The sequence below is a fragment of the Carettochelys insculpta genome, chromosome 8 (genome assembly GCF_033958435.1).
Source record: "Carettochelys insculpta isolate YL-2023 chromosome 8, ASM3395843v1, whole genome shotgun sequence".
Classification (NCBI taxonomy): Eukaryota; Metazoa; Chordata; order Testudines; family Carettochelyidae; genus Carettochelys; species Carettochelys insculpta.
In genome coordinates this window covers 52995005-53012009 of record NC_134144.1, presented here as the reverse complement: position 1 = coordinate 53012009, position 17005 = coordinate 52995005, and the positions used below count along the sequence as shown (strand labels likewise).

Here is a 17005-nt window from a genome sequence, read left to right as displayed (position 1 = left end):
TCATCTGGGAGAGCTTCTGGAGTTTTAATGTGCTGGAAGTCAAATCCTCTGCAAAGGCGATTTGCCCTGTCGGTGTAGTGTACTTATTGCTTCACCTGCAGACAGTTGCTCTCTGAAAATCTGACCTACTGATCGACCCAGCATCTCTGCAATAAACAGACTATAATCTGTGGATGAAGTGAACTCTAATCAGGCCACATGCAGATTAAACAAACTGCGAGGAATAAAAACTAGATTAAAATGTTCATGCCCAATACCAGAAGATTATCAGGACATTTTACCTCTTTAAATCCTAATTTATGTTGGAATCAAGACAAAGTTTATATGTTTGTAGTGATTATTTGGTATGGTAGATTTTCCTCAGTTTAGAATAGATTTTGTGATTAGATATCTGTGTTAGCCGTGAGAAAAATATTCCAACATGGGTGTTTTGTTTTCGTTTTTATGAATTTACTTAGAACACAGAACAGGTACCGTTATAATGAAGACATGGAATAATGAGTAGTGTAGTTTGACTTAGTATTTTAAAACTTAATCACTCACATTAAAGTAATTAAGATAATACAAATAATGCCACACACTGAGTATCAAGAGCAGATTGCTGCATGAAAACACTTCAAAAACAGTTACCAGCAATATATTTATAATTTATTTTACTTTGGGATACTTTTCTCAAACACTGAAATGCAGTCATTAACATCAACATATAAATCTCTGGATTACAATAATAAGACGTATTCAAATAAGGTATTGTAAATTCTTGGATGTTATTGATGTTCTATTCTAAACATAGGAAGTAGGACCTGTTACGATATATATGTATCACATAGATTTATACTTGACATTAGTCACATGAACAGCATGAAAGGAAATTCATAAATCATTCAGAGATATAGTATTTTGATTTGTGTAGCACTTACCACCTGTGAGGCCAGACCACGTGCAACGGTCTCTGCTGATAGTCCATTCCACTCAAGAGATTACGAGGGTTAAAAGTCACATGTTGCTTATCTCTTTCTTGACAAGGTACTTCTTGATTTGTACTTTCTGGTGCTTTAGATTTGTTCAGTTTCTCCAGTGGTGTTAATGGGTCTTGTAGTGTTTCTTGTTTTGTGGTAGGAAATCCAGACTCTGCTTCACAAAGTCCAGACTCAAGACCTGAGTTGCTGTTTTTCATGAAACTCCCAGTGGCTCTATATGTTTGTTGGAATGGCAGATCCTTAAATAGACGAGTATCTCCAATTCCTTTAACACCAGTTATCTTCTCCAAATGGGCCAGTTTGTGCTCTGGCATGAATCTATTATCAAAAAAGAAAAATCCTGTATTGTTTTACACTGGATATAAATAATCTTAGTTGGCACTTTTAAACTTATTAGTTACGAATTAAAAGAGAGGAAGATCAGCATTTTTGATCCTGGGAACAACTTCACAGGAATTTAGTAAGTGTGACATCTTTCATATTTCAGCAAATGGAACACTTGTGAAAGGTTGCACTCGCAGGCCTAAAACCTGAGGGACTCTATTAAATACTGAACATCTACAGCACAGACATTGACAATGGCTTCCACACCACTCACAGACCATTGTCTTCCAATATGAAAAGGTTGAAGAAGTAAGAAGGAAGTTCTGTTTCCATAGGTATTAAATTGTTGTTCTTTTTGCAGAGGCGATGGTAAAATTGCTAATAAGTGCCAAATGCTGTGGTTGACTTAATATCACCTGAACATCTGTCTTGTAGAACGCAGACTGAGAAGAAGAAGTCACTACCTATATAGGTCAAGGAACAGCAGTCCTACATCACTTTTTGTTCACTAAGAACTTGGGCCAAACCTGAACCTCTGGCATGGAAGTGAAAACTTGCTTATCCCATTACTCATCATCTGACCCAAATGTGAAAAGTGTATTATCACAAAATAAGTAACAAATAAGGTAAAAAACATTTGGATTTAGTTCTGCATTTGGTCTATAACATGAGGAACACTTCAAATTTCTCCTGACATCTAAAATAAGGGTAAAGGGCCTTCTTACCACAACACAAGGTATAGAAATCTGTTCCCACACTTGAAAAATTAGTGGGACCGAGCAACAAGACACATATTGAGTTAGAAAATTACATTTGGAACACTGCATATTAGTAAAAAGTATATACCTCTTAACCCACAATCCTGTACTGGCTCTTATAGCAACTGCAGCAGCAGTAGACAGGTTAGACTTTCTGTTGCCCTATAAACCAGACGCTCAGAAGTAAAGACTCTTTCTAAAGGAGAGACAATAAGAATCACTCTCAAGCTAGAAGCAACTGCCCTGGCTCTCCCTATTAGGCAGCAGGTCTGAACAACCACCATATTCTTATTTACAGCTGATTAAGGGACTTTGCCAATATCACAGAGTCTTACAATTCAGAATTTCCTGGCTTCCAGCCATGCTTTCAGACTATACCTCCAGTTGCCTGCTGAAAGTCTCTCAACAACAGAGTACATTTTAATAGAGTTATGTGCAGGAAACAGTGCTGACTTAGTACTATTTGAAAAGTGACATTTTATGCTGTGTACTTTTCATATTTGTTTTTTAAGTAGTTGTGAATAATAGGCCATCATCAGGAAATGCAGGAGGAGGAAAAGGCCACTTCATTCAATCAGTTTGTCTCTTTTAAGTTCATTATCAAACTGTAGGACTCAGTGACAGAGCTGTGCAGTCAAAGTCTTCTCTTTCATAAATATATATCTGTAACTTAAGGTTAGTTACACAAACTTTATTTGTTTCTGTGGCCTTCTTTGGCAACATATTTCATGTGGTTAGTATAATTTAAGATAAATAAGTTTGAGTTCCCTGTTTCCTTTAATTTCCAAATGTTTAGATTGTGTAGCCTGGTCATTGAATGATTTTACCAGAATAAGCACTTGTTCTATTTTAGTAACTCCTTCCACAATTCTACGTACTTTTACTGAATGACACTGAAACCTTCATTTCTGAATTGGCAATGAACTACTTCTTTAGTCTTTCTCAGATCAACTGTTTTTAAACCCTGGATTCATCCATGTTACCCTGCAATTTAGTCTCTTTAAAGGCAAAATAAATGGCCCTGAAATTATACCAAAATTCTACACACACTGACGTCAGAAGTTTACAGCAGCCATACACTTGACTAATTGCTTTTAGGATTTGTTTGAATTAATCCTCAAATTTCTCTTCTGAGTCAGGATGCTGTATAAGCATTCTATTTAAAGTATACTCAGTATTGTGGGTTGTTACCTCCAAAACATTTGAAATTTACCAACATTAAGCTGTACTTTCCACTTACCAATCCAGTCATTTAAATTCTTTTGGTTCTAATTAAAGTGCTCCCCATTTTTTTTATACTGTACTGTAGACATCTTCTGAAAATCCTGATTTTCATATTCAATATACTCATCCAAATCAATAGTACGTATTACAGACAAGAGACGTTCCCAAACCAGTCTCGGAGGTGAACCCTTTCCAGCTAGATGAAGGTGCCTGTTTATCACTGCTAAAAAGAGCTATTTCAGTCTCATATCAGGACTGTTTACCATTACCAGTAAACAATAAGGTATGATCTTATCAAATCAAAAGTCATATGCACTTCTTGGAAAAATATCTATTTTAAAAAGTAACATCATACCCCTGGCCAACCTAATACACTGTATTAGCTTTCTGTGAACAAATGTGATTATCAGGATATTATTTGCCTACATTTCACACTAATCATATGATTTTATCTATAAACAGAGAGAGAGAGAGAGAGAGAGAGAGGGAGAAAGTGCGGTAGTATTCTAGACCCAGCACAATCCAGATTCAGATCAGTGCTTTGGTGGCACTTATACATTAGAGGACAGGCAGACATTCCTATTTTCCTAGCCCTCTCTGTAGCACACCACACAACTGACTGCACAAGTCTGCTGTCACACCTGAAAGATGTGGCAGGGATCCACAGTAATGCATTGAGTGTATGTTGATACTTTGTGTCAGGGATGTGTTTCTAGCAAGAAGAGACACCCCCGTGTTTGCTCTGCTCAACACAGCATATTAAAAATAAAAGTGTAGATGTAGCAGTGTGAACAGCAGGAGGGACTAGCTGCCCTGAATACAATCTCATCCAAGACCCTAGGCACACACAAATGACTGACCCGTCCCATCACTCATTATGTACTTCTATTTTTTGGGAGTAAGTGCACTTTGAAGTTGTGCAGGTACTACTAGCAATGAATCAAAAGTCAAAGGGTCTCCAGCTTAATTCTGTCTGAAACTAGTCACAATTACTATGGAGGAGCAAGCCAACTGTTAGTCCTGTTTCCACTACTATAAAAACTATGTGAGGAAGTTAAAAAGAAAAAAAAAAGATTTTCCAAATGATGTTTACCTTACAATGTGGCCATGACATAATTTGGGTAGAGTATTTTTGAAAATAGTCCACTGAAATCTGACAGGTGCAACTGCCCTCTTCCTCTACCTTCCTAATATGTTATCTTTGCTCTCCAGTCATACACTGCCCCAGCTCAGAAGATTTTTTTTCTTGCCCAGTTTTCAGTTGTCATAAATCTCACCTGTCATTACAAAATTTTTTTATATTATTCACCAATTTCTCTTTGGAATAAACTATTTAATATTCTTTATGTAACGTGTGTGTGTGTTCAATCAATTATGTGCTATTTGCTAGCATTACACACAGAGGGTGTGTCTACACTAGGAACTAACTTCAAAGTTAGGCACTACTTCGAAGTAGCCAGAAGAAAGTCTACCCACATTTTCCCTGACTTCGAAGTTAACATTAAAGTAGTTTGAAGTCCTTACTCCATTCTCAGGAATGGAGTAGTGCCTTGCTTCAAAGTTTAACTTTGAAGTAGGGTGTGTGTAGATGCTCAACTTCAAAGTCATTTTTGTAGTGTAGACACAGCCAGCATGTTTATTATTTTGACAATTTTTAAATGTTTTAGTGCACCAATTCACTTAAATGCTTTTTGGAAAAAAAATTATTTCATGGGTAACTTTTGACCAAGTTATCTTCATTCACTTCCTTTGTTTTGGCATAAAGAAGTGTTGTGTATTTTATTAACCCTAGTGAAGACGTGATAAAGAATGTAGGCACAAACCAATGAATAGTCATAACTGGAATACATAAAACTCATGTAAAATAATTCATTTTTGGACCTTGTTCGAAAGATGTTTGCTGCAAACTAGTTTCGACATTTGACCTTTCGTACATGTCTAAAAAGCTGTACCTGGTTGTAACATTTATAATTCCTGTGAGACTACATAGCCCATTGTAAATCACGTATACTATAACCTATGTTGTTAACATAGTCGGAATGATGTAGAGGACATTATTTTTCCTGACCACCAGCTAAAGCTCTTCATGATGCTTAAACAAATTGATTGAAATGAGAAAAGGAAATCTGCTAAAATGGAAATTTGCTAAACTTACTCTATCTGATCATGATCATTTTTAAAGAAGTTCTTCACCCCAACTCAGTCTCTCCTCAAAATCCACATAAATCCTTCTCTTCCAAACTTACAACAGTCTGATGTACTTTTCTACCTCCCTCTAAATGTAATCTCCTCTCTGGCAGATGTGTCCCTGGGATTAATTGAATCTCAACAAACAGAAAATAAATGTATAGAATTTCCATTGGACTGTCCAGCCAAAGATCTCAAAGCATATTTACAAACATTGATGAATTAAGTCTCCTGACAACTCTATGGGGGAATATATTATTATCCTCACTTTACAGGTGTGTAGAATATGATGCAGATAAAATGATTTGCCCAATGTCACATCATGCTTAAAGAAGAGTCAGACAATGCCTTTTCTGCTGTCATTCGCTATTCTTTTTCTCATCCCTTTCCCTGACACAGTTCAGGGATGGTTTTGCACTCAGCAGACCTTGTTATCCATTATTGGCTCTCAACAGTTCCAACGGTCTCTATTAAGTCCAAGCTGACTTTTGTTTCTTTAAAATCTCGGTTACTTTTGTGATTTTTCTGTGTGAAGGGTACATTGCATCTGAGTGATCTTGAAGTGACAGACAATTTCAGCTGAAGTCAGTATTTTTGGAGATCACCAAACTTTCCAAGATCCCTCTTTGAAATTCATGGCATAGCATCAAAGACAGGGTATAATAATACAGTGTAAAACAACCAAGATGGGAAGATGGGTAGGAGGTTGTTGGATCCTGGATTACAAAAACAGTTCAGAAGGGTATGAGATCTTCAAACAAATAAACAAACAAACAAACAATACATTAGGTCTTAGTTATCTGTTGTGACAAAAAAAAATTAGAACCATTTTTCCCAACCTTAATAAAAATCCTCATGGATCATTTATAGTTATAGTCTTTACATCCTTTTGCAGTATACTTCCCATAATGTCTTTTATCTTACATTATATCCTTCTCTTCTCCGTGCTGGCACTCAGGGGAGCAGCCTCTCTCATTCCTATTTATCACTTGCTGCCTTTTCTTTTTACTCTAAGACACTGAGATCAACTGCTCTGCCCTTCCTGTTCAGGTTTCTTCTTAAGATCTCTTTCAGGTGCCCTAATTTTCTCAAATCAGTTGGTTTCCATTTACTAGGTTCGTGTGGGAGTTTGTGCATTGGCATCTGGATTATATGAGCCACATATATCTAGCTGTTCCTTCTGATCCTTGTGAAAGGTGATTTTAATGATCAAATAGGACACAACAACCAAGACATGGAAAGAGCAATGAGGAATCATCTTCCAAAATGGCAGAGACTTACTGAACTGTGGTTGATGTTTCACCTAGTCCTTGCAAGTACCCTGTTCCCGCAACACATACATAAAAATCAGATATCCCACATCTGCATTAGCTCAACATTCAAGTAATCAGTCCAGGATGTAAGACCATACTGAACAGCAGATACTAACATCAACTACAATCTTCACATTAATGAACTGAAATTAAAATTGAGAAAGATTGACTATAAACATAAAATATACAAAAAATCAGAAATACAAACCTAAAAACAAAGAACTTCTACGAGAAATTTCAACCTGAACTAAGAACCAGATTTGAGGCACTGCCCAAGACAGAGGAAGGTGATACCCTAACTGTACCTGAAGAAAAATGGATAGTGCTCAGAGACAGTTAGCTTAAGTTGAAGCAGTGACAGCTGGATATCAACATAGAGCAAGAATTTAATAAAGAACTGGACATGGCATCTTATTAAGGAAACAAATGTACTTAAAGGAAAACTTCAGAATGCTCAGATTAATGAGTGACTGGAAAAAAATAAGGATGGAGTATAAGAAAGCAGACAAAGCAGCAAAAAAAAAGCAACGCAAGGACAGATAGATAGAGACATGATGCAGATATACAACTGAAGTTGCTGCTGTGATAGGAAATTACAGAGCTGTTTACTAACGTGGGCAAATAAAAAGCAAAGATGGAAAAATGTTTATAACCTATGTAGTACAGAAAAACAGATAAGGAGCGTTTCAGACACATTCTCCATAGACTCAGTTCCACCTGAGAACAAGATTCTGATGCAACATGTGAACCTGGTCAGTCTCACATTAAGATCAGCCTGATAGAGATGTCAGAATATATGCTGCAAACTACAAAGTGATGGTAGATGATTAAATTATAGCAGAAATGCCAAAAGGACTTGATACCACTCTCCTACTGAAACTGATGGAGCTGTTCAATTAAGTTTGGAAATAAGAACACCCTTCTCCTTGTACCAATGGAAGCACTGAATCATTGTCGGAATACCCCCAAAAGGGTAATCTCATTGACTGTAAGAACTGGAAAGGAGTTCTGCTACTCTGTATTATTGGAAAAGCATTCTGCAGTGTGACATTACACGGGACGTAAGAGTCAGTAAATGTAATGCTTAGGGCTTGTCTACACTTGCCCCCAATTTTGAAGTGGGGGGCATAGTAATCAAGGCCATAAGAGATTACTAATGAAGTGCTGAGGTGAATACGCAGCACATCATTAGGTTAATTTCCCCCGTGGCAACTTTGAAGCTTCAAACTTCGAAGTGCCGGCATGTGTGTAGCTGTGGGCACTTCAAAGTGCCCGTGCTACTTCAAAGTCCCTTTACTCCTCAAAATTTGCTTTTATTTGCCATGTTCTATTTTAAAATTTTCACTCATTAGCACTTCATTAGTAATCTCCCATGGCCCTGCTTACCACTTTGAAGTTGGGGGCAAGTGTAGACCCAGCCTTAGAGAGGAATAGGCTGGAGTCAAGCTCAAGAAATCCTGTATATATTGGATATTCACACTAAGGACCAGCAGAGAAGAATGTATAGAATTGCAAGCTCTTCTCTTCATCAGCTTAATTGATTTTCAAAAGACATTTGACACTCTGCCCAGATTAACACTGTGAAATATTCTTCGGTTGCATGTAATTCCAGCTAAAGCGATCAACATCATCAGACCATCTATACAGATGTGAGGTAGTCTGTAAGGGGGAAAAGAGCCAGACAGCGGAGGGGTTCAGTGCAGACACTGGCAGTTTCATGTCCACCGTTGCCTGACATTGCCATACACTAGATATACACAAAGGGCTATATAAAGAACCCAGCAGGAAGAGCAAGCTGTCTGAAAAGCAGTCCATTGCCTGCTGATCACTGCCTCGAATGCCTTACCATACTGCCCTGCTGTGAAGCCTGACCTTGACATGCTTTCCTGAAGCCTCACCAGAACCTGCCTTACCACCTCACCAAACTCACCTCCCTCACCTGTTGACCTGGCCTGCTGGATTGGTTCTTCTGACTACTGACACCTGCAAGAACCCTATCCATTGCCCTAGAATGCCCCGATACCAGTTGGCCTCCTGACCAGTTGTGCCCATTTGACAGCCACTGCCTTACACCTGATCACCAGGAAAGAAAACTGAGATATCACTAGCTAGCAGAGGGTTATATATGCACAAAAATAAAAGAACAAAGAACCTGAGCATTTTATTTCTATTATGGATGGATTTTCCTAATACATAAAATAGGTAATTGTGTACATGTGAAATCTTTCAGCTCAGATGATGCAAAGGTGCTGAGAAGTATTAGGATTTTTGCTGTATTTCATGAAGTTTAATATCATAGAAAGTTTAGCCTTTCTGCATAACACTGATATGGACACAACAGCAAAATGAGGACAGACACATGCATGGAATTAAGTGTCAGGCCACAAGCTTTATTAAAATTTAAGACAGGGGAGGGTGCCACCCGTCCATCAGCTATACTCTCCTATATGAGATAGTAGGTTTCACTGTGGCAATTACAGGACTTTTTACTGTATAACCTGTAACTAATCCCAAAGTTACAGAGCTCCCTAGCACACCACCATAATGTGGGGTAGGCTCTCTTCAACCTACCCCCCAGGATTCAGCTATCTCTGAGTCCCATCACCCTTCCCTACTCACTGGGGAACAGAGAGTGCAGCGGCACAGAGATCTTGGCTGCTGAGGACTATAAGCTCTCACCTCAGCCACAAGATCTCATTCTATCACATGTGCCAAAGGTCCACCACCAAAAAAACAAGTCTTTTACCTCTGGGAACTGTGGACTGTGTTATTGGAGAAGGGGCAAAACTAGCTTGGCTGTTTCCTACCCAGTTGTGCCACCTGGGTTCACAAGACCTGTCCAATCCTTGGCTGCACATCACATAGTCATACGTCAGCATTTTTAGGTTTTTAAAGCAGAAGATAATCAAACATGGATTATATATTTTAAAGCTGCTGTTTCGGTAGAAGCCACTTCTATTCTAATTCTAATACCAGAGGCTGCTTCTAAAAAAGTAAGAGACTATATTTTCTTCTTTCTTTAATTCAAAATTTTATTGGTTTCTATGACAAACAGTCATAGTTAAACATCTCTATAAAGAGGCTTGTAAAAAGATTAGTTTCTTATAGGCAAATGCTGATAAATATCAATTTCATCATACACAAATCAATGAAAAATACTTCCATTGATAATACTGGAAATGTTTTGATAGAATAAGAAAATGCTTCTAGAAAAACCACTGGAATCTGAATATTGAGGATTGCCAGACTTATTTGTATCAGGTTGTCAAAATGTACCTTAAAGTATCTTTGTCCAGCCAAGTGGGGGAATGGAAAGTCCCGCCTATTCACTGATCTGCCTCCTTTGTCACATCTTGGTAGCCCAGTACAATTTACCAGGTGCTCCTATGCACTGATGGCAATAAACCTGCCCTGGTGCCTTTGTACCTTACTGGGCCTTGTGGCCATTGGGTGGTTCACTTGAGGTCCGCAAAGAGCTGGAACAGTACATTGGGAGAACATATCTACAGCAGAACTTCTAAGAAGTTGGCAATTTGAACTTTAATAGTTTGGAAGCTTTACCTTTGTGACTGTCAGCATCTACGGTCATTAAATAATTGTCTGACCTCTCAATGTCATCAAGTATGAAAATTTAAATGGATCAAATTGAAAAATATTACAAAACCTCATAAGTCTGCACATCTGAAAAATTCTGAATGATAAAAATCTAAATATATGCTTGAAAATAAACATTGCTATTATCCATCACAATTATAAAATAAAAATCCAATTCTACCATGCCTATTTATAAAAATTGTAGAGAAATTTAAACCTTGAGGAGAGAGCAAATAATATAACCTGTCAATTTGGTGCATATTGTTATAGATGCCTGGTTGATATGATAGAACAATGGTTTAAAATTAAGTAAACTCAAGCACTCCTAACTACATGATAGAAATCTCGTAACATACTAAAAGTCATTTTGAGTGTCAATCTGAATGTCTGCCATTTTATCTGCCAGATTTTTTGGTCTTCTGAGTCTGTACAGTGTACATTTTCTTAACATTTATGCTATGAAACTGCTGTGCCAATAAACCTATGCACATTCACTTGTAGTAGAAAATGTGCATTTTACATTCTTTCTTCATAACATGTTGTCATGTTATAGCGCATGTGTTTATTCACAACACCTCATTTACCCTAATGAAAAATCACTTATGGGAATCAGTTTCCTTTATTGGCACCAACAGTCAATCTGTGCACTATTTTATTAAAAGCAACAACAACAATAAAAGAATGGAAAGATAATGATGTCATTGTCAGTTGAATAAAAAACACATTAGAAACACTGGCTGGAGTGCTGTTTTAGCTTAGATCAAATTATGAGGGAAGAAGTTCTGGACTGTGTACTGCACACTGTTTTGAAGAGCTCTTCTCAGTAAACAAGTACAACTTCTTAGAACAAACATAAACTAGAAAAAAAGACCTCAATTTAAAAAATTCAGATCTTCCATGTCTTTATTTATTCTCACTTATATACTTTAAATAGACCTGAATGTTCTGTGGACAAACTTATATTAAAAGGTAAGAAAATTAGATCTACTTCAGTAACACTTGTATACATGGGAACAGCAGCTCTCCATAGATTAAATTTGGGTCTTGAGAAAAGCCTAAGTAAGCTGAGTTCAGGGGAGTTTCAACACATATTTGAGAAGTGAGGAGACAGAGGATGGGTCTACATGGATGGATGATGCCGGAAGCTTCCTGATAATGAGCAGTCTCGCAATTGCAAATAGCTGCTCATTAGCATAATTGTACAGCTAATTAGCATAGCTGTGCAAGATCTCATTGCCAGCAGAAGCTGCTACTGGCACTAAACAGGCCGTGTAGACATGCCTCTGTCAGCAAAACCTTCTCTATTGCCAGCCCCTTAATGCCTGAATTTTTTCAGGGTTAAGGTTAGGGTGAGAGCAAGAGAAGACCTCTGCCCCAGGCCTCAGAATTGCAGCAATTTCACTTCACAGTAGCTGTTACATCCTTCCCCCAAGTATCTGCTCTTGTTTATACATAATCTAAATTCTAGTTTAACAACATTTTTGTCTGGGAATGTCCTTACCTGTTACTACTGTTGTTGGTGGGTTTTTTACCATTATTACGAAGTGTGCATTGATGTTTTGATATACATTCTTATTTTTAAGATATTCATTAATGGTAATTCTGTGAAGTATTGGTTTAAACCAGTGCTGGAGTCCCTGCAGTGCTTATATGATTATGATACCTGGAATCCTTGTGGGTCATAAGTTTTGTGAAAGATAGTACATCTACAGCCTGCAACTACAGATATTGCAATGCCCTTCTCAGGTACTAGGAAATTCCACAGTCCCTTCTTTTCTTTCTGTTGAGAGCCTCAGCAAAGCAGGATCCACAATTACCATAACAATGTGAAATTACTACAACTATGAATGCATGTACCTGTATAACTAACCAAAGAAATACACAAATATCAAAGCAACTGGGCATTTTTAGTGGCACTTTGCATGATGTGCTAAGGGTACAGTACAATGGTCATAAAATCAAAATAATGCTGGTCAAAATGGGGCAGATGGCAATGCTAATTAGTATGTAATTCTATATCCACCCCCAAAGTAATGACATAAATCAGTGAACAGCATTGAAAGTGATACTGTTTGTACCCTCCTCAGGACTACTTCTACCATATTTTGTTCTGATATATCTTCACTAGGCCTGGGGTGAAACAAGCAAGACTCTCACTGTTTTCAGTGTGATTTCTATAACATTGTATTGCATTGCAATCAGCAGGAATGTGATTGTACTCAAGCCTTTAAAAGTGGGGCACTAAATAAAAAATAAAGCAATTATCTATTCTAATGATCTAATCATTTAACAGATTCCACTGAATATGTGGGGATGCCTCTGAATTTCTTCACTTCACAGTACGTTTTGGTGAGGTTGTGTACTACTTTCTTTCCACTTCCTGCTCTATAGCAATCGATGCATCTCATCCTGTGTAGCAAATAGATTATCCATCACAAATAATGTCCACTGTGACAGTTTCTGAATTACATTAGAGGCAATGCCATTTGAAGGATAGTATTAGGAGGACTCATGGCCCAGGGACAAGAAATGAAAGGAAAGGGGAGAGAGCAGAGGGAAAAGAAGAAATGAGACAAAAAAGGGCAGACTATGAGCTAAATCAAGATTAAGCCTCCTAATAAGTCTCTGGCATAGAACGTCTACCTTTTCCAGAACTCCTCATTAGGAGTATAAAGGAGTGGATCCCTTCAATACCTTTACATGGTGTTCTAGGTACTTCCTTTTGGTGGGTACTGAGGAACCAGAGTATTACTCTCACTTGAGATATGGAAGGACATCCCAATGCTGCTCCTTAAGTCAGCGTTCTCTTCCAGAAAGCCACTCTAGGAAATGAACAAGTTCAGGGAAATGGAACCTCTGAGGCATGTAAGTGAGTATGAGGTCCCACTTTCTCTCTGAAATATCATCACGCATACAGATTGTTTGGCTGATGTGCTGTTCTGCAATAATTTAGATGCATACAATACCATGGGTCAATCTTATGGCATGTTTGCTCTACACAGTCTAGCTAGACACTGACTAAGAAAAGGCCGTGCTAGCTTCACTTGTAATATTTATGGCACAAGATGCTAAGTCCAGATGAGCTACTTGGTCTGCAGGACAATAGAGGCACAGAGATGAGAAATCACAAGTAAAAAAGAACAGAACAGGGGAACAGAGAAGAAGAAAGGAAATAAAAGAGAAGTGAACAGGAGACAAATGGTAGAGGAGAGAAAAATGGAGAAGAAAACAGGAAGAAAAAGGTAAGCAGGAAGTACAGAAAGAAAAAGGAGATAGAAATCCACCCTGTGAGAATATCACCTGTAATTAATCGTTTTCATTAGATGCTGACTCAAGAAGCAACTGAAATATCAGGAATTTGCCTTGAAAAAAGGCTCATAAGTACCTAAGTCACTTTTGAAATGGGGTTAAAGTTCTTTAGTCACTTTGTGTCTTGGAAATTTTACCCTCTATCTAATTTCCAAATATTTTCTGAGGAAGAATCCCCAATATCCTGGGACTGAGTCTCCAAAAACCCCTAAAAAACCCCACATTTCTTTTCTTAGCGTTGTCACCTCTGCTCAGCAACCTGGTTTGTTTGAACAAATACAAGTGCCTTTTATTTTAACACTGGCCTAAATCATCCCTGGATCAAAATGGAGGAAGGAGCAGCAAAGCTGTGTCCAAATGTGCATGTGAGTTTTCTATCTGAAAATTCTTTATGCGACTACAGCTCCTGAATTTCTAGCACTGAAGATACTGCTGAAAATACATTGTAAAGTTGGCCTGCTATGTAGTTTCAGCCAACAAGGGTTTTAACTACAGCATTCATCAAGCCTTCTTCTTACACAGTATGGTAACACCATTTTCTGAAAAGTTTCTGCCATGGAACTGCTCCTGTTCTGCATAGAAGATGACAGAAACTAGTCCAAAACAAATATGGCATTATAGATATATTCTTAGTTTTGACTTTTTTTGTGTTGCTTTTTCTTATAATACACAAAGCCAGCTACAACCATGTCTATTCTAATCTCCTGCCTGCAGGATTATTAATAATTCCATTTTGTTACATAATATATTTACCCCAGGCTGAAAAATGACTTCAAAAATACCTTAATCACTTTAGGTCACCAAAGATAAACAGTGATTACTTTGTGTTTTAGTATTTTGACAGTGAAATCCTTGCACCACTTCCAGTGAGTGAGAAAACTCCCATCAACTTCAAAAGAACTAGGATATCACCCTAAATATTTTATTTATGAATGCTTATGTCTCAAATTCTTCTAATATGTCAAAAAGTAACTATTACCAGTTTTCAGAGACACATAGTAATTACGTGACAAATAAGTGAACAAAATGCCAATCTTCTGCAAAATGCATACCACTTGTATTTATTTTCCAAATTAATGTCAAAGTCACAAGCATGAATAAAACTTTATAAAATTGATTGGGAAAGTAAGAGGTGACTCAACAACTGCTACATAAAACTGGAATATTCTACCATACAGTTGTAAGGAGAGAGCACCTAGACATTGTCAAGATAGAAATATGTAGTTTCTTTAAGGCAATCTTGGAGCTTATTCCTGTATTTTTCAAAATAGTAATTTTACTTCACTATTAAAAACTATATATATAAAATGCCTACACATTAACATTAAAAGGTTGCAGAATGGTTATCAGTATTCTGAATAATTCCAGTTAGTTCACACTTGACAGTTGTTTAGAACTTGTTGAGGTATGTTCCATATTTGCAGAGTTTTAAAAGAATGGACCACAATTTTTTTTTAAATGGTCACATTTAACTTTAAAATTATGAGAACAGCATTGGACTCCAATAAAGTTGGTTCCACTCATGTTCAAATCTTGTAAAACAACTCAGCTCTCTAGTGTTTATTTAGAAAATAAAGTTTACAAAGAGTACAGATTTTCATTCTGCTAAACAAGCCTGGAAATAAATGGGTGTATGAAACTGATATCACACCTCAAATCACCTACACCTTTAATTTTAACAAATGCAGTTAAATAAGCAAACTCATACCAGAATACCACATTCTATAATTTCCTGGTCTATGGAAATCCCTCTAATCAGATATTTAAAATGGATGTCCCCTTTAAATGACTCTTTTGTAATATATGCAATGCAGAAGGGAATGCTATCATAACACTTCAATAGTTAAATGACTCTATGAGAAAAATACTTCCAAATGTTTCCTAAAACCTTCCAAACCGCACCAAAGAACATTATTGTAATATTATGTTTCCCTATGGCCTCCAATATTTAAGCTTGCCATTCTTGAAATGATACTTGAATGAAAAACTTAAGTTTATGTAATGTATAAATTATTCTGAAAAGAAAAGACTTTAAAATTATGAACTATAGGGAGATGTCAGATATTTGACATTTTCAGATCATTCCTTTATTAATTAAACAAGCAGTATTCTGGTATACACAACCTTATTTTAAACCTATGGAGAAACTGTGATTCTATTCACAGTGAATACTGAAAACAATATCTGTCCTAAATAATTACATATCAAGTTACATTTAATAGGTATCCATATATCTTGCACAGTGTACACAATCCATATAAACTGTATACCATATATCAGTAATATGTTTCAGTTAATCCAACATCAAAGAGTTGGTTTATTGTACCTTCTCATATGAATCAGGGTTGAATGTTTTGTGCAAGCATAAAAGCTAACCATTTCAAAGATTTTGCCAACCAGCTGCTTTTTGGCAGATTATTGGCAGTTCACACTGGCAACAAACAGTGAAGCTAACCCCTACTTATATCTTACAGGTAAATAATTATTTTAATAAATTTATATAAAATATTTCAGTGGGTCACATCTGTTTTTGATAACGCCCTCTATTGCACAAATGCAAACTTCTGTCTTTCTCAGGGAACCATGCATTTCACCTTAATTATTTACCACTTTCTCAAATACCCCAATAATTAAATAAGGTTTGAAACCTGGTAACACCTGAAGGTTTGCTGAGGTGAAAGTATCTGCACCTGAAAAAAGCTAGTCAAGTGTGTGAAAAAATAATTTAGTGTCCCCAAAAATTCTAAAGTATAACATTCAAGCAAGAAGAAAAACACAGGCTTATGAAGCATTTATCTCAGCTAGAAGACATTACAAGCCATGAGGTTCAGTCAACTGCCTCAGGCCCTGAAGATTGAATAATAATGAACAGACCTTGCCCCTAACTTGAAATACATTACTATGTTACGCACATCTGTACTTTCGGGAACTACAAGTACAGTTTAATGGTATATGTGTTTATATCTTAAAGGGGAAGCTTGGTCTAGTGGAACTCCTGAGTTCTAATCCTGGCTCTGCCAGTGAGTCACTTGGCCTCTTTGGAAAATCCCCAAAACACATTTTTGTCTCCATCTCCCCATGTAAAACTGAAGCAATATATTTTTTTTCTACTTCACAGGGGTTTTCCAAGCTGTTTGTACAAAGTTCTGAAGCTGTTAGAACTGATTATCAGTAGTATTATCTTTAAAGGAGAATTATTTGTGCCTAATCCTCACTGATATAAATAAGCATACCTTCACGGCAATAAATGGGATCACTCTGATTTAAACTAGCTGAGGATCTGGCCCCAGAAAATACTGTATTATAACTTCTCCAC

The 17005-nt window shown here is 37.0% G+C and overlaps 1 protein-coding gene across 5 annotated transcripts in view; it reads right to left on the bottom strand.

The window, feature by feature from the left end:
- Positions 1-17005, bottom strand: part of GTDC1 (glycosyltransferase like domain containing 1) — a 375327-nt gene that overhangs the window by 115684 nt on the left and 242638 nt on the right. For all 5 annotated transcript variants that reach the window (XM_075000592.1, XM_075000589.1, XM_075000591.1 and 2 more), the window contains one exon: positions 921-1298. In XM_075000592.1, coding sequence (XP_074856693.1) covers positions 921-1298 — 378 coding nt within the window. The remainder of the gene's footprint in view (positions 1-920; positions 1299-17005) is intronic.